The sequence below is a fragment of the Podarcis raffonei genome, chromosome 1, assembly GCF_027172205.1.
Source record: "Podarcis raffonei isolate rPodRaf1 chromosome 1, rPodRaf1.pri, whole genome shotgun sequence".
Classification (NCBI taxonomy): domain Eukaryota; kingdom Metazoa; phylum Chordata; class Lepidosauria; order Squamata; family Lacertidae; genus Podarcis; species Podarcis raffonei.
Window position 1 is genome coordinate 126,720,574 of NC_070602.1, and position 25,715 is coordinate 126,746,288.

The 25,715-nt window shown below is 40.9% G+C and overlaps 1 protein-coding gene across 4 annotated transcripts; it reads left to right on the forward strand.

Moving 5' to 3' along the window:
- Positions 1-24,393, forward strand: SF3B1 (splicing factor 3b subunit 1). 4 transcript variants are annotated; one of them, XM_053361654.1, is made up of 25 exons: positions 1-118; positions 4,895-5,061; positions 5,261-5,362; positions 6,716-6,830; positions 8,637-8,716; positions 9,735-9,902; positions 10,464-10,701; positions 11,198-11,410; positions 11,665-11,786; positions 13,630-13,827; positions 13,920-14,021; positions 14,607-14,786; positions 15,313-15,399; positions 15,639-15,909; positions 16,976-17,121; positions 17,216-17,362; positions 17,931-18,056; positions 18,821-19,042; positions 19,711-19,893; positions 19,990-20,101; positions 20,197-20,317; positions 20,565-20,696; positions 21,370-21,642; positions 22,824-23,040; positions 23,747-24,393. In XM_053361654.1, the coding sequence occupies exons 1-25, from the start codon at positions 91-93 to the stop codon at positions 23,903-23,905; spliced, it is 3,909 nt and encodes a 1,302-aa protein (XP_053217629.1). In that variant the 5' UTR covers positions 1-90; the 3' UTR covers positions 23,906-24,393. The 4 variants fall into 4 exon arrangements, with proteins under 4 accessions (XP_053217629.1, XP_053217655.1, XP_053217646.1 ...); XM_053361662.1 differs by lacking the exons at positions 1-118; positions 4,895-5,061; positions 5,261-5,362; positions 6,716-6,830 and adding an exon at positions 7,045-8,307; XM_053361680.1 differs by lacking the exons at positions 9,735-9,902; positions 10,464-10,701; positions 11,198-11,410; ... (15 more) ...; positions 22,824-23,040; positions 23,747-24,393 and adding an exon at positions 8,252-8,307 and having other exon boundaries at positions 8,637-8,672.
- Positions 24,394-25,715: the final 1,322 nt, after the last annotated feature.

Genomic DNA, 25,715 nt, shown 5'->3' on the forward strand with positions numbered 1-25,715 from the left:
CAGATAGCGGAAGTCGACGTCGACGAGTGGGCGGAGCTCGGCGGGCCCCTTCCATCTCGCTCGCTGTGTTTGTCCCGAGCTCCACACAAAATGGCGAAGATCGCCAAGACTCACGAAGGTAAGGGACGGGGAGGGCTGGGCCGGGCCTTCTTCTCCGGCTCGACTCCGGGCCTGAAACCCTCTTCCGCTCCCCCCCGCGCCTCACGCACTTCGGGGAAGCCGGAGGGCCTTCTTCGGGCGGCCCAACGGTTCGCGCGCCTCGGCCGGGGCTAGGCCTGCGCGTAATGGCGTCGCTGGCGCGGTCTCTTCCTTCCTCCTTCCCGCTCTGGCCTCTGCCTCCCGTCTTTCCTGAGGCCTCCAGGCCTCAGCTCAGGAGACCCACAGGAAGCCTAGCCAAAGATGTGTGTGTGTTGGTGGTGTTTGTGAGAGAGAAATGCTCTGGACCAGAAACCAGCGTGAGCCGCTACACCCCCCCAAAAAAATTTTTTTTCACGAAATGAACACCATTTTTATTTGTTTTTATTAGTTTTACAGTACAAAACCGTGCGCGCAACACCGCGTTTCGCAATACTCGCCACGGAGGGCAAGTGCGAAAAGGAAATGGGCCCCTCGCATGTAATAATACTCGCAAGAGGCGTGCAGAGGGCCACGATTTCCTCTATTTCACTTCACGATTTTGGTGGTTTTCAGTCAGTCTTCAGAGCTCCACTTGTTCTAGGCGCGTTTTGCGAGGGGATTTCGGTTTCTGAGCTCTGGGCGCAGTGCTGCGCCTCAGATTAAAACTGCAGAGTGGAAGGAAAGGGGGACCTTTTTGTGCCCCCAACTACTCTCTGAAGACTGGATAAGAGACCCTCTTTTAATAATATTATGGGGGGTGGGCAATGGAAGGACAAGACCAGGGGTAGGGAACCTAAGGCCGGGGGGCCGGATGCGGCCTAATCACCTCTGTCCGGCCCGCGAGGGTCCGGGAATCAGCGTGTTTTTACATGAGTAGAATGTGTCCTTTTATTTAAAATGCATCTCTGGGTTATTTGTGGGGCCTGCTTGGTGTTTTTACCTGAGTAGAATGTGCTTTTATTTAAAATGCATCTCTGGGTTATTTGTGGGGCATAGGAATTCATTCTCCCCCCAATATAGTCCGGCCCCCCACATGGTCTGAGGGACGGTGGACCGGCCTCCTGAAAAAGTTTGCTGACCCCTGGACTAAATGATGTGAAAAACGAACATATTTTAGCTGCAGTTCATTCATGTTCAGCTTTGTATTGTTATAAAAAAGCCTAGGTATTCTGTTGCTGTGCCCATAATCCAGGTTTAAGGTGCCATTTAGCTCCTAGCTTTCATATCTGTTTCTAACACTGGCTCAGGCGGAGGTTCTGTTTTTATAAACAGATTTATAGATATTTGTTTCTTCAACAGTGTTTGTATGGTTTTCACCCGTGGCCTTTGGCTAGTGCAAGAAAGCTTGTTTACGTGCTCTTTCAGCTTTTGACTCAGTTTGTGGAAAGTGTTGCACATATGGTTCTTGGGGAGGGAGGCTTATTGCTTAACTTTGAGGGTTTTTTATAGTGGGTCGCTGGGGGGGGCAGACCACATGGCCCAACAATGCCATGAAACATACTTAGGAACGCTGCTAGGAGATGCAGAAGTGAGAAAGGAGGTCAAGTTAGAAGGTGGGGCGGTGTTCATAGTCTTAAGCGGCTTTTCTGCAAGCTTTGTGGCAAGAGCTGTGTGTGGTTTTTAGTGGCGTGTGCAATTTCCTAAGCGCATTGGTGTGTTTGGAGAAATCTGGCTTTGCCCTTGGGAGGTAACGGTGAGCCCACCAAGGGCGCTTGTGTTTCACTTTAAGCTTGATACCATAGCAGGTGTCTGCCTAGAAGTTCCTACCTGGTTGAACAGCTGTGTTTTTGTAAGGCAAAAGGGATGAATTTCTTACTTTAAAAGGTTATGAAGGGAGTAGCTTTCCAGACAAGGACACTGAATGAGTTTAATGTGGGAATGTCTTTTTTCCCTAAACCAGGAATGATGCCATTGTAACTTAGCAATTAGTAATATACTTTATGCAGCTGGCAAAGAACATTCCCATGTTGATGTGGACAGAACCCTGTAGCAGAGGAGATTCTCCACTGCTTTCCACAAATGCAGTAACTATAAAAGGGTTAACCATGTCCCCTTTCTTCTAACTAAAGCAAATACCGGTACATAATCTCTTTCCTTCTGTGGTTCAGTACTGGAGTTTAATATATAGATGCTTTCTTTGCAAAGATGTGACTACTGTAGTTTAGCATTTAATCTCAAATGCATTTACTCGAAAATGTCAAATTGACATTGTCTAAACCATTATTCTAGGTAAGTGTGCTTTGGATTGCAGTATTAGGAACAATCTTCTCTTTCATGGTTTCCCCATCATATATACTTGTGATCTTGCTGCAACATGTATTGTTGCAAGGCTTCTTAACATAACATCAATGTGAAGTTATAAGCTTGAAAAGTATATGAATATATAATTAATTTATGGTGCAGTAAGCGTAATCACAATAATACATAGTGATTTTTATTATTGAGATTGGATGAGTTTACTTTTATTGGAGATTAAATGTGGGCACCTCAGTTTTACTATTGAATGGATTTTAGATGGTTCTGTTGGAGGCAGAGTGTTCTTAATAGTTGGGGTATGCCCAGTTCCATTATGTCATTGTCACAATTCAGAGTTAGACAACCCTATCGTTAAATTAAAAAAATAAAAGTGCAGGTCTGGAAAAGGCTAGATAACTTGAACTCAGAAGTAGGGGGCTGAGTCAAATGAAGTACCCCCTTTAACAAAAGGGCTTTTCTGCCTGCGCAACAGGACCGCCTCTCTCTTGTCTCTCCCTGTGCACCTCCAAATCTATTCTCAGCTCCACCAATACTTTGGAACAGATTTGGAGAGCATGCAGGGAGAAGGGAGAGAGATGAAGTCCTGTTGCACAGGTGGAATACTTTGTTTTAATGGTATGGCTTGTTGGATGCAGCCCTAGAGCAGCATGTAGTAAAATTAATTAATATAGTTTAACAAGAATTAGTTCCTCTCTTGCTTAAACCTTACTGCAAGCCATTCCGTATGTAATATCTTTTGAATGGGGAAATCATCTGGGCAGGCAGACTATTTGTATTTGTACTAATTGTGCCATACCTGGTGGTTTGTGCAACTTTTTGCTGATAAGACAAAGTCGGACATATACATGCAATTGGGGTTAAGTGCTGCATCTTTGATTTTGCAGTTTTGGCTGTAGCAAGTTGTGGTGTACTGTATACTGGGACCCCATTTGATAATAGCTTCTGTAGCAAGAAATTACTAGAACAAAAGAGGCAGGTATAGGGTTTTGAAGCCCAAATGATAAAATCTTCATTTTGTTTACTAAAGTGGTGTTCTTAACGAAAACAACCATTGATTTCCCAAACTAGGAAAATAATGAGTGCAGTAGCTTGCTCTTATCCTAATTGTATTTGTAAAGATGGTTCAAATAATGTTAATGTATCTGTACTTTAATAAAACCAACAGTACAGATTTTGTTCGTAATTTAGTAAATGTAGCATGGATAAGAAACTTAAGTATTGTATACATCTCATTTTCAACTAAAATTATATCCCCCTAAAAAGGGGAGCATTTTTATTTTTCATAGCTTTCTGGAAATTTTACATCTCTAGGCAAGAATGTATTCACCCAGGCATGTGGGGGTAAAGGATCTTGAAAGATATGTTTCCTGTAACTTTGCAGTTATTAGATATAAGTCTATTTTGTTAGTTTTTAAGGTTTTTAATGTATTTGCTGCCTTGGACTCCTTTGGGAGGAAACAAGGGGATAAAAAACCTAATAAGAATAATAGCCAAAAGTGGAAGCAAAACTTTCAGAACTCCCAACTCCTAGCCGTAGAGGAGGATCAGAAAGGAAGCACAGAAGACTCACTACAGCTAATTCCTGTTAAGTTATATTAGAGTGACATGCAAACGTGACCATTTTAGTGCATGTTTTATTATCTGGGTATACAGTATTTAGACGGCCTACAGGAGAGTTGTCATAGTATGACCTTACAGTAGGCAGATCCAACAAATCCTGCAAGTGAGGCAATATTTTATGAACAGTGATAATAAAAGTTAATAATAGAAACTTAGAGTTGGAAGGGACCTTGGAGGCTATCCATTGCCCTCATCAATTTGACTGCAGCTTTCCTAACAGAAAGTTATTTCATCCTCTGTCAGGCCCTTCGTCTTTACATAAGCCACACTGCTTCCTAGGAATATGCTCACTCTCCTGACCACACCCCTCCTCTGTGCCCATTTCAAGTCCTTTTGCTGTGCTGGATTGTACCCTTGAACTATTGACAGTGCATTTTGATTGTCTGAACGGAGGATTTGTGGGGGTTGTGTGTGTTTATCTCAAAACCTTTGATTTGTGTGACTGGAATGTCTCACCGTACAAAAGCATAGGTTACATCAGTGAAGGCCAAACTTGGCCCTCCCGCTGTTTTGGGACTACAATTCCCATCATCCCTGACCTCTGGTCCTGTTAGCTCTGGATAATGGGAGTTGTAGTTCAAAAACAGCGGGAGGGCCAAGTTTGGCCATCACTGGGTTACGTTAATTGGTCCCAGAAAGGTTTCCCCTTGGGGTGGGTGTCCCTTGATCTGAATACTTCCATCTCTGACTTAATACAGTAGTTTCCTACATATGCTGTATGTGTTCAGCCCTGCAGAACAGTTGCTAGATTGCTCTTTATTTATGCCTTGGAGAAGTTGATGAAATGCTTCCAGTAATACCTTTGGACATGCCTTTGTTAATCAGTGTGTGTGTGTGTGTGTGTGTGTGTGTGTGTGTGTGTGTGTGTGTATTAAAGCATTTGAATTTACCTTTGTCATAGATATCGAAGCACAGATTCGAGAAATCCAAGGCAAAAAAGCTGCCCTTGATGAAGCTCAGGGAGTGGGCCTTGATTCTACAGGATATTATGACCAAGAGATCTATGGCGGGAGTGATAGCAGATTCGCTGGATATGTAACTTCAATCGCAGCAACTGAGCTAGAAGACGTAAGTACACCAATATGTTACTGTCAAAACAATGTCTATCATATTGTTGAAATTGTTCTTAAATGAAAAGGTGTGCAAGTTTTACATTTCGGCTAAGGCTCCCATTTAAAGTTTGCAAAAAAGCCTTCCATCCCGAAAGCCATAATTTAAATACAGAAATGAACAATTAATTAAATGTTAAATGTTCCTGTTTGTATAGGATGACGACGACTACTCTTCTACAAGCTTGCTTGGCCAGAAGAAACCTGGATACCATGCACCAGTGGCACTCCTTAATGACATACCACAGTCAACCGAACAGGTGATCTTTTCATTATATAATACAATAAGGAAGTAGAAGCTTTCTATTTCTATTTCTGGGAGGAATAATGGGGACAAAATACTCAGTGAGAGGTGTGAGAGATTTTACCTGTGGCCGTGCACACGAACATACACACTGCATGTGAATTAGTAATTTATTCTGTAAGCTGCTGAAACCTCCATGCAATTGTGTGCAATGATTACATTTCGTTGTGTGCCACTCATTGTTTTTAAATTTTAATTGTATTGTTTAACCTGACTTCTTCATTTAGAAGCCACTTAATAGTATTAAACTATGTGGTGTACAATATTTTTTAAAAAAACCATTATGATTAAAAGTACAGCCTAAAACCAATAAAACATTGATATAAAAATAAAATAGGAACATGGGGATTGAAATTTAAAAGGGTCTAATCTTACGGGTCCAGGGAAGCAATTTATGGTTATTGCTTTGTGTATGGCAGGGGGAAGAGCGTTCCGTAATACAGTTGCAATGGCAGAAAATGCTCAATTTCTGGTCATTGTCCAATGTTACATTATAGTATATTTTGCCACCCCCATCGTTCTGCCTGGACACTGAGGTCCAGCGCTGAGGGCCTTCTGGCGGTTCCCTCACTGCGAGAAGCAAAGTTACAGGGAACCAGGCAGAGGGCCTTCTCAGTAGTGGTGCCTGCCCTGTGGAACGCCTTCCCATCAGATGTCAAGGAAATAAACAGCTACTTGACATTTAGAAGACATCTGAAGGCAGCCCTGTTTAGGGAAGTTTTAAATGACTGATGTTTTAATGTATTTTTAATCTCTTGTTGGAAGCTGCCCAGAGTGGCTGGGGAAACCCAGCCAGATGGGCGGGGTATAAGTAATAAATTAATTATTATTATTATTATTATTATTATTATTATTATTATTATTATTATTATTATTATTATTATTATTTTGCCTGGATGATCTATGTCACCGTAGAGGTTTGACCAGGGGAAGGCAGGTAGCCTGGTCCTTACTTGTTCAGGACTTTATATATAACAACAAGACCTTGAACATGACTTGGGAGCTGTTCGGCAGCTAGTGTAGTTCCCACCAAGCAGGTTTAATATGTGCTTGTCCAGGTGCTCCGCTTAACTTTGCTGCAGCATTCTGCCCCAGCTGCACCTTCTGCAACAAACATAAGAGTGATTTGGCAAAAGACACCAGCTGTGAAGTTTACTGTTGGCACTGTAGTGAATTGGGAACACAATTTTCATTCAGCTGAAGTAGTCTTTCCTTTAAGAGGAAATAGAAAACCTTGGGAAAATTTCCTTATCTTTTTACATTGCTGGCTCACAAAAGAAAACCCATATTTTGTGTTTCTGGTTCTTAGTATGATCCGTTTGCTGAGCATCGCCCACAAAAGATCGCTGATCGGGAAGATGAATACAAAAACCGCAGGCGGATGATGATTATTTCCCCTGAGCGTCTTGATCCTTTTGCAGATGGTAACTTACTTTCTCTTTTTCACTGGATCTTACGAGTTTTGTTCCCTTAAAATTGTCTTTAGCCCTTTGATTTCTGTTGGCATGCTTATAAATTCAGGAATTTTTAGTTTATGTAGTTTTAAGAGTTGGTTGAAATCGTAGTTTGCCATTTTGTTCATCTTTTATAATACAAATTTTCTTTCCAGGTAGAAGGACAAGAAAATAATGAGCCATTGCCATAGAAACACAAAGGGTTAAAGGTTTCTCTTTTTTCTTTTTTGCTTTGGTTTATGTATACTATACTTTGAGCAACTTGTATATTTAGTGCTCAAGAACCTTCCAGCTTTCTGGAAGGGTTCAGTCCAAAATTAGAACACAAGAGAATTGCTGCTTTTAAAATGCTAAGCAAACATGGCAGTTCATTCTCAGTAGGTAGATTAGCTACATGAAGCAAAAGTAACATTGAGAGGCTTTGGTACTTTTTAATAGTTCAAGTCTGTTCTGATGATTTTAGACTGTAGGTCAGTGCAAGGGGCAGTAGTGGACCTGATGGAAATTTTCCTCAGGTGAGTCAGCTTGACAGGTAACCTGAGGGCACCTGTTGGTTAAAACTATAATTGGTTGCAGGTTTTTGTAAATTAGCATTTCAGCCTGCATGAATTGATAGGGATATGGATTTTACTTGCTTAACTGTCATTGATATAAACATGTATTGTCAGAATTCACAGGCCCATACTAACTGTCCTTAATTTCTTTCCTACAGCAGTACTGCTATATGCCAGTCCTGTCTGCATTCTTAAGGGTGCAGTTCAACACATCCTGTGTAGATAATGGTGAAAAAGTATCCCAAAGGAAAGTCCTTATCAAAGCTAGTGTCAGAATGACACTGCCAATTGGGCAATGATCTTCAGCATAGAAAATGTATTAAGAATTTTATTTTGTCCTAAATATTAATGCTATACTACATGTATAGCCAATCTGCACATTAAGAGCAGTGCATCCTTGCTAAGTTTGTTACTATATAGTTGGGCTTCTGTAAAATATTTAAAAGTTAGAATAAAATTTAAGATATAGATTGGTATATCTTATGATGTGGGAAAAACAATCATTTGCCTGTGAGTATCCTTATGGTGAATATAGTTTATTGGAATCAGCTCACAATGTAATAATTGTGCCTTCAGAATCAGTGGGGGGAGAAATTGTGTGCTCTTTAAATGAAGCCCTTTAACATGTCACCACAAAATGAGAATCTGGGAATGGTTGTCCAGATTCATCGAAGCATATACGCTGGTCTGTATGATAAAAAACAATTTTGAGTTATTATCTAGGTTTACAATAGTTCATAGTCAGATAGCATAGGCTTTATCAGCTTGAACAAGGTAATGTGTTGATTATAAATATCTTTCCAAAGTGTTACTAATGGTAAAGAGATAATTTTCTAGGCTTCTATTCTGCTGCTTGAAGTCAGAACTGCTGATGGAGACAAAGGCACGAAAGTGTACGTATTCCGGATTAGCAACCCAGGAACCCATCACTTCTGAAGACTCTTTTAACTGTGCTGTCATTTTATCATTCTTATCTCCTTTAAAAAAATATTTGTTTTAAACTGTTGTAGTTATGTTTGTGTTCAAACAGGTTAAATTGATCAGCAAAGTGAATAAACGTAAGATACATGTAATCTTTTTTTAAAAAAACAATTCAGTCAAAACAGTAAAATTAATTGATTTTGGCATAATGTAATATTAGAGTAGGGCAGTTTTAAAAGCCAACTTTTCCTAATCTCCTGTACTTATTATACTTCTGTCCTGTTGCTGTTCTCTTCTGCAGGAGGGAAGACACCTGACCCTAAAATGAATGCGAGAACATACATGGATGTTATGCGTGAACAACATTTGACAAAAGAAGAGGTGGGTTAAAATTCCACTTTAAATTTTAATTGGTTGCAGTCTAGGCTGATGATCAGGCAGCTTTTGAGAGCCCACCAATGCTCAGATCTCTCATGAATTGGTTCTCCTCCCTGGCCATCCTCCATTGACCTGTTTGTCCAATTGCACGAACAATTTTAAATTTTCCTATATGTTTTGGAGCAACACCATGTTAAAGCATTGTGAGGAAATTAAATGATGGGTGGTTGACAACTGCCCACTGTGGATCATAGTGCTGTTGCCATTAAGTTCACATACGGAGGCAGCAGACATTGAAGGCACCCGGAAGATCGCCAGGAGTTCCTCAACTCTGATCCTAGTGCAACTGCATGTGACGTTCTTGGTGGACAATATGTGCAAATTCAGTGAATTGAATATTGTGGCTTCAGCAAAACAAATGTTATCATGGTGAATTTGCACATGTTTTTCGGAAGAAAACATTTAATGGTCTTGTTCTTTTGGCCGAAACATTGAATCTGTTCCCAAATAAAAACCCAGGCTTCTGAGCCATGGTATGGAAGCACCAGGAGCAAGCTTTAGTGTCAAGGATTCCTTCCTCCTATCCCATGCTTAAATCCAGTTGAGCGGGAAGAAACCAATTTATTGTCAGTTCAGATGTAATGGCAAAGGATTGCTTGCACTAAGCAGGAATATATAAGTTAGGGAGTCTGAGCAAGGGAGCATATGCCATGGTTTGGAGGATCAGGAATATTGTGAGTATGTCATGTTCAGTGTAGCCTGTTGATATTTTTGGCTAAATTATTTGACATTAATAATTGGCAGATGCTTATCTGCAGAATTAAGTTATAGCATCAAAAAAGAAAGAGAAAAAGATTGCAGTAGGGGATAGCCAACTGAATAGCTTACAGGTTGACAAAAATGCAAATAAAAGTGTAGATCAAAAGATTTGAAAAGGCTCCACTAGCACAGGAGTGTGGAATTTATTTTAAGCTGATAGTATTGGAGGAATAAGTCATTTATTTGTTTTATCTTCTAACAGAGAGAAATTAGGCAGCAACTAGCAGAAAAGGCTAAGGCCGGCGAACTTAAAGTCGTCAATGGTGCTGCGTCCCAGCCACCATCAAAACGCAAACGGCGTTGGGATCAGACTGCTGACCAGACTCCTGGCACCACACCGAAGAAATTATCTAACTGGGATCAAGCCGAGGTAAGGGTGTGATGATTGTGGGTGCTTGTCTCAAGTCATTGAGTTCTGGGGTTTCATGAGCCTTTGCTGTATTTAGAGCTGTCCTTTTTTCTTACTTTGTGAATTCAAGGGCCACTACCATGTGACCCTTGGGCCACGCCTGGCTTACAGCACAGGGAACAGTTAGGTAGTATGGGTGGCATGGTATTCTCACCCATTTCACAGATTTCCATGGAGAGGGTAGAGTCCCCAGCACTTTGCCTCCCCTTTCATGCAAACCAGGCACATATAGCAGTGTTCCCCAGCCTGGTGCCTTCCAGCTGTCCAGTTGGCTGAGATTGATGGGATTTGCAGTTCAAAATATATAGAGGGCATCAGGTTGCCTTAGGACCTCTCAATCAATGTAATTTTCTAGTGTGGAATATAGAAAAGCCACAAAGGTGAATGAAAATACCTGCTGGGTTAAAAAAAAGACAACCAGTGATCTGCACCTGATAGTTCATGTGAATTCCCAAGAATTTTGCAAACTTAAGTACTTTTGCAAGTAGTGCAATATAACACCTGTTTTTTTGTTTTATTCAGACCCCTGGACATACTCCATCTTTGCGATGGGATGAAACACCTGGCCGTGCAAAGGGTAGTGAGACACCTGGAGCAACACCTGGATCAAAAATATGGGATCCAACTCCTAGCCATACACCAGCAGGAGCTGCAACACCTGGGCGTGGGGATACTCCTGGGCATGCAACGCCAGGCCACGGAGGTGCAACATCCAGCGCACGGAAAAATCGATGGGATGAGACTCCCAAAACAGAAAGAGGTATTTTTATCATCCTGATCTGTTATTTGCTTGTCAATGTACATGGAACTCTAAGGCCAAATCCAAAGAACTTCAAGAAGTTCTATGCATTCAAGAGAGTACTGGATGTTTTTCTCAGGTAGCAATCTCCTTTGTTACTATTAATACTAAGAAGAATGTCAGTTCTCTGTTAGATGCGTGTGTCTTCTGACCAAAGGGGACAAAATAAATCTTCCATTTTAGCAGGTGGAACCCCTCAGATTTATTTAAAGAAACTTATTTTAATCTTGTTCTCTGAAATAAAAGCTAATAAAAGGATTGCAATCGCTCAGCAAAGCCGTGTATAACTAATACAGCTTTACTTATTTGCGAGTAACATTGTTCATGATTGCATTTCAACATCTTGGGGAAGTTTTGAAAAGGTTCTTGAAACCTGCAGTGAGTTTTCACTTTCAGAATAGATCATCTGTCTCTGTACACTGGAATCAGTTTGAAGCAAGTGGGTTTTGTTTTACAGATACTCCTGGACATGGGAGCGGTTGGGCTGAAACACCACGTACTGATCGAGGTGGCGATTCCATTGGCGAAACCCCAACCCCTGGGGCAAGCAAAAGAAAATCACGTTGGGATGAAACGCCTGCAAGCCAGATGGGGGGGAGCACCCCTGTGTTGACCCCCGGCAAAACACCAATTGGTACACCAGCTATGAACATGGCGACCCCCACACCAGGTATGCTTGAATTATTTTTTTAACAGCCCAAGCGTAAAACATGCTGGAACTCAGCAACGACCTAATGAAATAGAAGAGCGGTTTTCAAGCTTACTCTGCTTATCCCTAAAGGGGCGTGCAATGCGTGTCTGCTTAAATAATTCGAGTTTGAAATGCGATAATGATGTATATATGCCTTTGCTTGTTGCGCCGTGCATTTGAACATGGAGATCATTTGACGCAGTTAACAACATAATCTGTTGATTTCAACGTAGGTCACATCATGAGCATGACTCCTGAACAGCTCCAAGCTTGGCGGTGGGAAAGAGAAATAGATGAGAGAAATAGGCCCCTTTCTGATGAAGAACTTGATGCCATGTTTCCTGAGGGATATAGGGTAAGCAGATGGACCCAAGCCATCACTTGCGGGATTAGCATGAATTTAGATAATGTTTTCCTTAACTTTAACGTGCCTTGTTCAGGAGCGGACCTATGTTTTGAATATGTTTTGCATGTTGTGAATCAGGACCTGACTGATGTATTTTCTCCGTTCGTAGTAACCTAATAGTTTTTGTGCCTGCACTTTGAGCGATCTCTTCATTATTTTGCTTTTAAAATTTACCATGAATGTTCTCAAAATACTGGATGGAATCCAGCCGTTTCCTAAACTTAACCGTGGGAACCTGGATAGCTCAGTGGATTAGAGCATGGTGTTGATAATGCCAGGGTTGCAGGTTTGATCCCCATATGGGACAGCTGCATATTCCTGCATTGCAGGGGATTGGACTAGATGGTCCTCCGGGTCCCTTCCATCTCTATATGGTTCTGTGATTCTATTGGGCCTAACCCAGAGGAGTCTTCTTTATATAGCTGGGCTCAGTTTCAAAAGCAGTTTGCATTGGAGAGCCAGGTCCTCTTAAGGGAGAAGCAGTCTAAAAAGCCCTTGTGCTTAGAATTACTTGCTCTCTCACACCTCTCTCTCTTTTTGGAGATCCAGTGTGGTGTAGTGGTTAGAGCGGTGGACTCGTAATCTGGTGAACTGGGTTCGATTCCCAGTAGTGATGCTACCTTGCCAGTAGTTGTGTAGAGTAGAGGTGTAGTGCCAGTAGTGGTGAGAGCCAGTGTGGTGTAGTGGTTAAGAGCAATAGACTTGTAATCTGGTGAACCGGGTTCGCGTCTCCGCTCCTCCACATGCAGCTGCTGGGTGACCTTGGGCCAGTCACACTTCTTTGAAGTCTCTCAGCCCCACTCACCTCACAGAGTGTTTGTTGTGGGGGAGGAAGGGAAAGGAAAATGTTAGCCGCTTTGAGACTCCTTAGGGTAGTGATAAAGTGGGGTATCAAATCCAAACTCTTCATCTTTAGTTCACACTAGCCATGGTCAGTGCTCTCAGTCTGAGGTGCTGAATTCTCCTTGGCAAAGCTGCTCAGGGTCTCCAGTGTCATCCCCTCCAGAGCAGCTTAAGTAGAGACAAAATTGGAAGATGAGCACGCTAAATTCAGTACGTGAGAGTTGGGCAAGATTTTAGAGCTGGCTCGCAGCACCTCATTTTCCCAGTGACATTAAGGAGGCTTCTGCACTGACGCACAGGCTTCTTCTGGGGCTCCTCCAAGAAGTTGAGAAAGATGATGCCAACTGGCTGAGATCCAACAGATTGGACAGAGTTGTTTCCTGAGCAGACTCTTGGGAAGTGGCGCTGCTCAGGTGAGCAGCAGCCTGTAAATTGCCACTTCTGAGCCAGTTGGGGGCAGTATGGTTGCCAGCTGGCACATAGCTGTTTGTGTTTAGCAATTTTAATCGGAGCTAGCTGACCTGACTGGAAGAGTCCGCGACCAGAAGGAGGAGGAGTACCAGGAAGAATGGATGAAATTTAAAGACTATGTACTTAAATACGTCAAGATAACTTAATTGGAAAAACTTGCAAATATCAGATAGGCTTAGGATTTAAACACGTGATGTTAGAGAATAATATGCTTAAAGTTAAAACGAAAAGAAAGAAAGATGTTAAGTGATTAAGTTAATATTATGAGAAAAATTGGTTTTGGAAAACTGTTACAATGATATACACTGAAATTCAGCTAGGGGATTTGAGGAAGTCACTTAACAATGTTACTAAGATTGGATCAAGTTCAGTTATGATTTTTGTTTGTTTAGAATTTTGGAAAATCAATTTTAAAAATTTGGGGGAAAAAATTAATCTCTCCGATGATGGGTTTGAACACTTAACCTTTTCATTTTAGGTTCTCCCTCCTCCAGCGGGTTATGTCCCTATCCGTACTCCAGCTCGTAAACTTACAGCGACGCCAACACCCCTGGGCGGCATGACTGGATTCCACATGCAAACTGAAGACAGGACCATGAAGAGTGTCAATGACCAGCCCTCAGGAAATCTTCCTTTCCTAAAACCAGATGACATACAGTATTTCGATAAACTACTGGTGAGATTTTGGCTTGTCTGTGTTGTTGTCTTACACTGTATGGAGGTTGGCGTTAAATGTCTATTAACCAACGTACTTGTAATTAAATGTAGGTTGATGTTGACGAATCAACACTCAGTCCAGAGGAACAGAAGGAAAGAAAAATAATGAAATTGCTTTTGAAGATTAAGAACGGCACCCCTCCCATGAGGAAGGTAAGTTAGATCACTGCCCCTCTTACATCCACTGTTTATGCTCACTTTGTCTTGTGTTTGCCCTGCAATTTATGACTGAATTTTATTATTATGTTATATAGGCTCACTTTATAATTTCTTGCCGGAGCTGGACAGCATTTTTGGTTCCAAGACCCATCATTACTAAAATATTTAGAAGAGTGCTTCTAAAGACTGCTTAGAAGAGTGTGGCTGTGTTGATTTAGAAAAATACTTATACAGCTGAGTCATGCACAAAACCTCTAAGTGGTGTACAGCAAAAATAAAAACAAAGATTAAAAACAGAAATCTCATATGCAGCTTGCCAGTCGCATAAAATTCATTTATGATCTTGTTGAGATTCCTGTATTTCAGGGGCTTGGAGTAGAGGACCTTTAGGGTTCCTTCCAATTCTACAGAAAAGGCCTGTCCTGTCAGTAAAATGAATCTTCGAAAGATGTCTAAAAACAAGGAGCATTAAATGCCATAGAAACATATCTCTTTATTTTAATTTTTTGACTTGCTGGGCTTTAGAATGAATAGAGCAGACTGTATCTAATGTTATGCTGCATTTCCCCTCTTCCATAGGCTGCTTTGCGACAGATTACTGATAAAGCTCGTGAATTTGGGGCAGGCCCGCTGTTCAACCAGATTTTACCCTTGCTGATGTCACCAACTCTTGAAGACCAAGAACGCCATTTGCTTGTCAAAGTTATTGACAGAATCTTGTACAAATTAGATGACCTGGTTCGACCATATGTCCACAAGGTTTGTCTCACTGGAATTTAGTACTTTCATTCTGAATGACATAATTTTAATGTAAGCCTGTGATGTATATATTCAGAATAACAGATGATTGCACTCCCTATTGTGTTGTAGGCTCATAGCTATAAAGATATTATTTCCACAATTAAATATAGAAAAAAGCTGTGTTGTTAAAACACTGTTGGTGCCCTTCAGATACATGCGTTTAAATTTTGAATTCCAATTTATTTACCTAGGTCCTTAAGTCCTAGCTGCCACAGCTATAATACTATTTTTGGAAGTAGGAATGGTCCTTATTAGCATTAAATTATTAGTGCGAGGTACCAAAGTAGAAGGATAACAGAGAATTGCAATGTGGATTAAATAAATGCAAATGAATAAATTCTAATTTCTTTGGAATTGGAAAGTGTGAAACCTTCAACTTCTATGAAGCTCATTCTTGAGTTTAGCTACTACTGAAGTTAACACAGTTTTAAAGCTGCATTTGCATAAGATCTGAGTGTTTTAACTTTCATTTAACCCTTTTCAGATTCTTGTGGTCATTGAACCGTTGCTGATTGATGAAGACTACTATGCCAGGGTAGAAGGCAGAGAAATTATTTCCAACTTGGCTAAGGTAAACACACCATAAATTCTTTCTTTTTATTATGCTGATACTAGCAGTGATTGAAAACTTGACCTGGGATAACATATAAGCATATCAACCAATTTGACTTCATATTGTGAAGAGGCAAGATACTGTTGCTTTATGGCTTTGAAAAATGAGCACAGGCTTACCCGATCATGAATTTAGATTGTAGAAATGCTTTGTGCAAGTCAGCAATAGCAGCCTGTTTGCTTATTTTGTCTTTTCAGGCTGCCGGACTGGCAACTATGATTTCCACTATGCGACCTGATATCGATAACATGGATGAATACGTTCGTAACACAACGGCTCGAGCCTTTGCTGTGGTCGCCTCTGCTTTGGGCATTCCATCTCTGTTGCCTTTTTTAAAAGCCGTGTGTAAAAGCAAGAAGTCCTGGCAAGCTAGGCACACTGGTATCAAGATTGTGCAGCAAATTGCTATTCTTATGGGCTGTGCCATTTTACCTCATCTCAGAAGTTTGGTTGAAATTATTGAGCATGGTAAGTAGATGTAAAATTGCATAGCGTTCAAGTCCTAAAGCAGGGGAGTGCGTTTTAGCTGAATGCTGTTAATGGGTCATATAACAAATCAATGTTGTATTAGAGCATCTTTGATTTTCTCTTTGCAGTAAAGTCTGCTGGGTGTATGAAAGCAAAATGCAGAGAGGAGAATTTGGACTGTTCATAAAATGCATCTTACCTTTATCTCCATCAGCAAAGTTGTGCATTCTGGTTATCGCAGTATTGCAAGTGATTAGCAGCTGGCATACCAATGTAGTGTGTACTTGGTGGTGGAGATAACATCAATTTTACAACTTTCTTTTTAAAAAAAAGATATTAGCTGAGAATTTATATCAGTCTTGTCCCTTTTAACGCTATACAGATAAATAGTTAAGCTATGGGTAGACGAGCCTGCAGTATAGGAGACTAGGATTGGAGGCTATGCTGAAGTTAGGTTTGCAGTCCTGTTTGCCTCTTGGTGTTGTGCTACTCTTCAAGTTAAGACCTCTTTAGACCAGAGACAAAGCTATACCAAGACCTGGGAAGTTGGTCAAGTACTGTAGTCATACACTTCAGAGTGAGGTGTAGATTTGTGACAGCCTTGGCCAAAAGGCTTACCACCACTGGATTAGGCTGTAGGATTGGGATGACTGGGGATATTCTCGCTGACTTGTTGAGGTCTCTCAAGACATTGCTTTATAGCTCCAAAAATATTTTAACATGAATTGTGCGGGTTTTGGTAAGCCTAGGGTGGGATCCAATTTAATGTCTGCACGAAAAGGTTTGAGAGTTGCCATTGTTGCACAAGTGGTAGCACACAAAGCTAAACTGTCAATGAGTTGCACTTGTGCCAGGGGGTTCACAGTCTCTCTCACAAGCACAAGATTGTGTGCAGCACTTGTGTTGTACTAGGAAGGGACTCCTGTTCACAGAATGCCTACTGTGGTGCAAGCTGACTGCCACAACTGGGTATCACCTGAAATGTGTTTGTTGTGCCCTGATATCTGTTGACGTCACTTCAGTTGTGTCTCTGCAAGGTGAAACCAGCAATGTGTTTGTTTTGCAGGCTTGGTGGATGAGCAGCAGAAAGTACGTACCATCAGTGCTTTGGCTATTGCTGCTTTAGCCGAGGCAGCAACTCCCTACGGCATAGAGTCATTTGACTCTGTTTTAAAGCCCCTGTGGAAGGGTATACGCCAGCACAGAGGAAAGGTAAGCCTGAGTTGCCTCAATCAGCTCATTTTTAAGAGAACATGCCTGGATATTATTGATCTTTAATCATGTTTCTAAAATTATGTACCATCAGGGTCTGGCTGCCTTCTTGAAAGCTATCGGGTACCTTATTCCACTTATGGATGCAGAATACGCCAATTACTATACCAGGGAAGTAATGTTGATCCTTATCAGAGAGTTCCAGTCTCCTGATGAAGAAATGAAAAAGATTGTACTGAAGGTATGCAAATGTAATATCTGCCGATTGTTTGAGGCTTTAAAGAGTTGGGTGTATGCAAATTACGAAGAGCGTTACAGTTCCATGTGCTGGGAGAGATGTATTGGTAACGGTCAATTTTAACTTGTTAATAAAAACAAGTGTAATATTTTATGTAATATTTTTATATATTAATTATACCCATATGTGTGTTTGTATGTATACATGTATATATACATGAATATATGAATGAATGAATAAATGAATATATATGAATATGAGATAGACATGGATCCTGAAAGGTAATAGTCTCAACATAGTGCAGAAAGGAATACTGAGATCAAGAGAAATGGGGGCTTGCTTAAGATCAGCCCAAGGAGTTTGTGCTTGAGCTGTGCTTTGAATCAGGAGCTTCCTGGGTCATGCTGTTGAATGCATTTTTTAATTAGTTGCCTTATAAGACAGTTTTTTAACATACTGCTTTTCCAGAACCATTTTGTCAATTTGAAATTTGAGTATAATGAAACTTTTATCATAACTTTTTCTCAAGGAGAAATAGGGTATTCATGTTGGCTGTTTCCTCTCCTTCCAGGTGGTAAAGCAGTGCTGTGGAACAGATGGTGTTGAAGCAAACTACATTAAAACAGAGATTCTGCCCCCATTTTTCAAGCACTTTTGGCAGCACAGAATGGCACTGGACAGAAGGAATTACAGACAGGTACTGTTGGCTTCTTAGTTAGAGAAGGCTTTGAACAGATTTGGAAGTGTGTTGGAAACATTTGGAAGTGTGTTGGAAACAAGCAATACTTTTACCATCATGGTAAAAGCAGTTTCAGAAGAAACCATAAATGCTAATTCTGGGTGGATTACTGGAAGCCTTATTATTTATTTCAACCATTTGTGTACCTCTTCACACCTTAGTCTCTAAATGATGGACAGTGTGCTTAAAACGATAAAAGAACTATGTTTACACTACTGCTAGTTTTAATACAAACTTCAAGTTAAATAAAGTTTGGCAGTTCTTATTCAGTGAGAATATTCAGCTCAGATATGCTGTGTTTCAACTACTCACATGTACTGTAGTAGTAATGCCACCAAGAATAGAATTTTAGGACTGCAGTTCTGTCCATATGTCTTAAGAGTAAGCCTTTTTGAATAGAAATTACTTCCAGGTATATATGCATAGGAGCAGGTTGCAAGTTACCCATGCAGAATTATAAGTTAATAAGAGGGGGAAACTTTCCATCGCTTGCAGGCTTCAGATCAATCTATATGGCCTGTTCCACACTAGTAGCAATCCTGAAGTTTCTGTATTCGCTGCATACTAGCAACCTCCCAAAACCTAATTTTAACGCTCACCCAAACTCTTTGTTTTTTTATCCCTAAAACATAGTTTTGCTTCTATTTCTTCTTGGGGGAACAGAATAGGGGTGGTATGAAACTTGCTTATTCAAAAAATAAAATAAAAATTGTCTGTTTCAGTTGGTTGACACAACTGTGGAGCTTGCAAACAAAGTTGGAGCAGCGGAAATTATTTCCAGGATTGTGGATGATCTGAAAGATGAAGCTGAGCAGTACAGGAAGATGGTTATGGAGACGATTGAGAAAATCATGGGGAATCTGGGAGCAGCTGATATTGACCACAAGCTGGAAGAACAGCTTATTGATGGTATCCTGTATGCCTTCCAAGAACAGACCACAGAGGTATATGGAAACACTCATAATTTCTATTCGGGGTTAAGTTTAGAATAATGACTAATAATTGTGTTGGAAAGGGAAAATCGAGACTTCAGATTTAAAAATTTACCAGTAACATAGTCCATGCTCAAAAACAGCCCATCTGCACAAGCATTCCCACAAGTCATTTGGGACTCTGTGGGTAATAAAAGTTGCTATCCCTTTAGTTGTTAGGGGGCCATAGGAGATATCTGACTGAGCCCACACACTATTTTATTCCCAGCCCAACAAATGACTGGCAACAGTTATCTGGATGGAGGGAGAAAGTACTCAGGCTGCAGCCACAAGGTCCTTCCTGTTTTTCATTTTGAATGAGTTGATACTGAGGTACTTGTGATGCTCCTGTCAGTTAAACCCACTTCAGTATACGTCCCTACTAAGCAGCTGTCAATAGTGAAATGTTTGCTTCCATTTTGGGGCTCAAATCAGCTTTTACCATTCTGTGGGTGTGATGATGCAAGAGTTCAGGGCTGATACCTGAAATTGTGCTTGACTGTCAAGTCATGAGAAATGTAGATGGGGTCAAAACCTAACCTATCGGAACGAGACAGCGAAGCTAGGAAAGTCAAATAACCTCCAATGTTGGTGACAAGACAATACTAAGACATTCTGCTTTATAACTTCCTTGTAAACAGGACTCCGTGATGTTGAATGGATTTGGAACAGTGGTCAATGCTCTTGGCAAGCGAGTTAAACCGTACTTGCCCCAGATCTGCGGTACAGTTTTGTGGCGTTTGAACAACAAGTCAGCCAAAGTAAGGCAGCAAGCTGCTGACCTGATATCCCGTACTGCAGTTGTCATGAAGACTTGTCAGGAGGTAGATACTTTTCCTTATCACTTTTCTTAAACATTGCTTTTGTGTCTAGAGACGTTCGATTACAAGCTGTTGTTGCTTTTTCTTTTTTGTTCATAGGAAAAATTGATGGGACACTTGGGTGTGGTATTATATGAATACCTGGGTGAAGAATACCCTGAAGTATTGGGCAGTATTCTCGGAGCACTTAAAGCTATCGTGAACGTCATAGGTAAGTGTAGTTTTTATAACAAAAACAACAAAGTGATTTTTTGATTTGGAGGGACAGAAATTGAGACTCAAGGTACCCTTTTCTATGTTGAACAGGTATGCACAAAATGACCCCTCCGATTAAAGACTTGCTGCCAAGGCTCACACCTATCTTGAAGAACAGACATGAAAAAGTGCAGGAGAATTGTATAGACCTGGTTGGGCGTATTGCAGACAGGTACATGATTTTTTTCTTGTGGTTAAGTGTACAGTTAACCTTCCGGTCTATATTGTGTAGAGTATCTTTTATATATGTGTGTACTGTAATTTCTTTTGCACTTATTAGTACCTCAGATTCAATCTTCGTTGTAATGTTCAATCCAAAATAAATAGTGCAACTACGTCTTGCGGATCTAGGTGTTTGCGTAAAAGGTTTCCACTTAGTTTTTTCATTAAAAAATACCTTTCCTCTCTCTTTTATCCAGGGGGGCAGAATATGTTTCTGCAAGAGAGTGGATGAGAATCTGCTTTGAGCTGCTGGAGTTGCTAAAAGCTCACAAGAAAGCCATCCGAAGAGCAACTGTGAACACATTTGGTTATATTGCAAAGGCTATTGGGTAAGCATTTCCCTTACTGTATAAACACACAGCTCGACACAATCTACCGTATTTTTTCTGTGTAGAAGACAGGGTTTTTTGCTAAAAGAAATTAGTCTAAAATTGGGAGATCGTCTTATAGATGAATGGTGAATGCACAGGTATTCGGGTGTGGGTGGTTCTGGCCTGATTTCTTAATTTTGTGTTCAGAAAAATACACGTCTTATACACAGAAAAATACAGTACTTCTCCCTCTCTTTGAAGTAGTGTTAACGTCCCGTTTTCCAACATACAGGGTGATTTTAACCTCCTCCGACTGGGCCCATTGATATTAATGGACTTAAGTAATTAAGTCTGTTGATTTCAGTACTTCTCGATGTCAATCGTGTGTCTGGGGTTTGGAGAATGAAAAGTTAACACAACTGCAAAGAAAGGGGGAGTTGGATCCTTTTGAGCTATGCATCTGAATGAAAAAACTGGAGAAGCAATGGGTATAACCAATTACAAACCCACAAAATGTAAATCCCATCGAAAATTCGATGCTGCATTTATACCTTTTTAATTGATAATATTAATCTGTGTGCATTACATATTACAAGGAGCAAGTATGACGGGCCTTACCCCAAGGGACTTAGTCTGTGGGTGCCATGGTTCCTTTATTTTAACATTTTTTATTGCTTTGTTCTTCTTCCAGACCACACGATGTGCTGGCGACGCTGCTAAATAATTTGAAAGTACAAGAAAGACAAAACAGAGTGTGTACAACAGTAGCAATAGCTATTGTAGCTGAAACCTGCTCCCCTTTCACAGTGCTGCCTGCTCTCATGAATGAATACAGAGTTCCAGAACTGAATGTCCAGAATGGTGTATTAAAATCACTTTCCTTCCTCTTTGAGTATATTGGAGAAATGGGAAAGGACTACATTTATGCTGTAACCCCATTGCTTGAAGACGCTTTAATGGACAGGCAAGTAAACCCCACTCCCCAGGCTTAAATTGTGTTACCGTCTTCATCTTTCATCTGATGCACTTCTTCTGGAGAATTTTAAATGGGGGGCGGACACAAGACTTGACTTGCTTTCTAGGCATATAATAAGCAAACACTGGAAATATTTGTAAAAGCAAAATTGACCAGAATACATGATAAGCAGCCTGTGTGAGCCACCAGTTCTGGGAAGAAGGAGTGGGACTGATTTTCCTGGATCCCAAGTGCCTTCCCCTTCCCTGGAGGGATGGATGTTTAGAATCCCTGCCTCTTTTCTCTTCAGTATACATAAAGCAAGCTTAAACAATTGCCACATTGCTTGGCTGAACTTCATTTACATAGCTGTGACTGGAAAAGATGGCGCTTGGTGTAACATAGCTTTCCACTTTTCTACTCTTTTTGGTTGATTAACATCTGCCCAGGGAGGCAGTAGTTAAGCCACTCTGAATTTATCCTCTCCTGGACTCTGGGAACTGTTCCAACTGCTAGCCTGTTACTATTTTTTTTTTTTTTTTAGCAAGATCAACACTGGATACAAGTCTGTTTCTGGGTACAATTTGAAGTGTTGGTGTTAATGTATGAAACTCTTAAGTGGCTTGGGGCTAGAGTGTTTGAAGGCCTACCAACTCCCACATGAACTTGCTAGATCTTTAAAATCAGGCCCTTCTCAGAGTTGAGAGATTAAGCTGGTGGTGTTTGAGGAAATCTGTGAGGTACCAGCATTATCATTTGGGTGCCAGGTTATTCTCCAAGGCTTCATTCACATGGTTAAGTGGCCTCTGCCATTTAATTTTTCCCTTAATCATTTTTTAGTATATTGTTTTCCCGATTATTGCAGCTGCCTGCTTATTTCTTTGTGCTTTTCCTCTACGCCATTGTGTGAATTTTACTGCTTTTAACGTGGTTGGTTTTTATTAATATTGTGAGTTGCCGAAATGGAGAAGCAGCGTAGAAGTATCTAAAACGATTGTGGCTCTCACCCAGACATACTGAGTTGAATCTATTGATGAGCGTAGCAGGGAGAAAAGAGGATGGACAGTGATTTTAAGAAGCTAAACGTCACCAAAATCGGTTAACTTCCAACATATAGTCATGTTGTAACATACATTCTGTCAGCCTGGCAAAAACCAAACCTAAACACGTCTATGCAATTTCCTTTTCAGGGACCTTGTTCACAGACAAACCGCTAGTGCTGTAGTACAACATATGTCGCTTGGAGTATACGGCTTTGGCTGCGAAGACTCTTTGAATCACTTACTGAATTACGTGTGGCCCAATGTGTTTGAGACATCGCCCCATGTCATCCAAGCAGTTATGGGAGCCCTGGAAGGGCTGAGGGTTGCTATTGGACCTTGCCGAATGTTACAGTATTGTTTACAGGTAAATTTCCTTAAGTAAAAATGTTTGGTTTGTGAGCAGACTTTGGAATAAAATCCCGTATTGCATTTTTTGTCAGCGTTCTCAGCGTGACCTTCTATGAACAAACACCATAAGCTCGCCTGAATAAATCAGGCAAGGAAAAACATTGGTTAAATATTGCACAACCGCAAAACGGTTAACGAAGGCAGGGTTGCTCTTTGACATATTAAGAACTATTGAAATACAATTGTAGCGGTAGAATGACTGCTGGAAATTTTTAATTATAAGACACCTTTTTATTTTGGGGCATAGCTCATTTAGGAAGCCTTGATAAATCATTAGCTGAAAATAGTCACAAATCAATGTAACATTTGGTTTGTGCTGTAGCTGAGCTAAAGAAGACAGTGGTTGTGATGGGGAAACCCTCTGGGTGGATGTGAGAGGTTTTATGCATCTGCAGTGTGACTTTCGCCACTCCCATCCTCTGTGTTCCACTATACAAGATGTTTTTAAAAACGTTGAGCTTGAGCAGCTTGCAAGTTTCCTGGGGTGAAGGGAGGGTTAGAAGAGGGGAGAGGTATCTCCATTTTGTATATATTTAGTTGTGAACACCCTTTGCAATGCCTAGGATTGTGGCTCGCTGTGGATAAACTGTCATTTCTTTTAAACAAATTAGAGAAAAACACCTTGGAAATGTGATTTAATTCCCCTCCTTTTATTTTCTTAGGGTTTGTTTCACCCTGCCAGAAAAGTCAGAGACGTGTACTGGAAGATCTACAATTCCATCTACATTGGTTCACAGGATGCTTTAATAGCACATTACCCACGAATCTACAATGACGAAAAGAACACCTACATTCGTTATGAACTCGATTATGTCTTGTAATTTTATTTCTCATTCTTTTTTTTTGTGTTTAGTGCACAGCTATTCCACACTTGGTTCAGATCTGGTGATGTACAATTTTTAAGACACCGCAGATCACCGTAGAGCGGATCAGAGGCGCAGAGCTTTAGAAATCCAGTAGCATGATTTTTACATAACATGTCCTTGTTGATTTTGATGTTAAAGCCAGTAGTGACCAAGAGCAGTGATTTACAGAGTACTGGGAAGATTTCATTTTGGATTCATCTTGATGAGGATTTAGATTCCATTCCTTGTGTTTAAAGGGGCTGTTTATTTTGAGGAAATAAACATTTGTGTATAAAATATTAATGGTTATGTGTGTGTGTGTGAGCATTTTTCAAAAGGGAGACACTTTAACAAGTCTCTGATAGATCGTCAAGAAGTTTATGTAAAAAGGTGGCATACTGCATTTTAACCCTCTTTGTCATACCCTAGCTTTTGAATAAATAAGAGAAATGTTCACATTTTGATTGTGGCGTCTTCATCCTGTGCTTGCTGTGTGGCGGATAAAATCTACAGATTTTGTACTTGCTGAGCGGTAGTGAATTTCTGGCTTCCTTCACTCAATTCTTTTTTCCAAATCCCTCGCCAAATTCCTTATTCTCAGCAACTTTTTATTCTTGTATTGTGCTGCTCAGTTATTTCTGTGAAACTGAGGTGAGATGTTCTAGGAATACAGAAGAGGGTTGTTTTCACTAAGCCTGGGAAAACTGGTTGATGGTGCTTGATCCTTGTGGAAAACTCTGATAAAGAGAAAAAGCCAGTAGACTGCCGAGACAAAGAACAAATTATTACAGTGGTACCTTGGTTCTCAAACTTAATCCATTCTGGGAGTCGACTTCCAAAATGGTTCAAAAACCAAGGTGCGGCTTCCGATTGGCTGCAGGAGCTTCCTGCACTCAAGCAGAAGCCACGTTGGATGTTTGGCTTCCGAAAAACATTCGTAAACCGGAACAGTCACTTCCAGGTTTGCGGTGTTTGGAAGCCAAGCTGTTCGAGAACCAAGACACCACTGTACTAGTTTTTGCCAAGGTAAAAAGGTAAAGGGACCCCTAACCATTACGTCCAGTCGGAGACGACTCTGGGGTTGCGGCACTCATCTCGCTTTACTGGCCGAGGGAGCCGGCGTATAGCTTCCGGGTCATGTGGCCAGCATGACTAAACCACTTCTGGCGAACCAGAGCAGCGCACGGAAACGCCGTTTACCTTCCCGCCGGAGTGGTACCTATTTATCTACTTGCACTTTGACGTGCTTCCAAACTGCTAGGTTGGCAGGAGCAGGGACCAAGCAACGGGAGCTCACCCCATCCCGGAGATTCGAACCGCCGACCTTCTGACAGCGCCACCCGCAAGGTAGAGTTCTGCAAATTTATAGTTAGATTATTTATAGTTTTCATCTGCTCGCAAGATTTGTAGTAAACGGCATAAATGTGTATGAAATACACTATGAAAGAACAGGCCCTTTGTTTGTGATACAGCAAAAGAGAAGTGTAGGAAATGTATTCCAGGTGAATAGTGACTTCAATTTGTAGGCATAAAAACAAATTATCCTTTAGTCTACACTGGCATGATTCAATGCATAGAGGTGATATCCAATGTGGGTGTAGCCGCTTGCAAAATGGGACTTTTAGTTTCTCTTCTCCCTCCCCTCCTATGCTGTCAAAATCTGCTTCAGATGGTCCTTCAACCCTTAGGGAGAGGAGAAGCAGCAGAAGCCCCATTGTTCAAGTAGACACTTGTTCACGGCATCCTGGATCTTACTGGATCCAGGCATTGACTAACCCGGAAGGAG

Excerpts from the sequence above, each read along its gene's own strand:
- SF3B1 (XM_053361654.1), top strand. The coding sequence starts at position 91 with ATGGCGAAGATCGCCAAGACTCACGAAG. Across the intron at positions 6,831-8,636 it reads TCTTGATCCTTTTGCAGATG|GAGGGAAGACACCTGACCCT; the intron begins GTAACTTACTTT and ends TCTCTTCTGCAG. Across the intron at positions 13,828-13,919 it reads AGTATTTCGATAAACTACTG|GTTGATGTTGACGAATCAAC; the intron begins GTGAGATTTTGG and ends AATTAAATGTAG.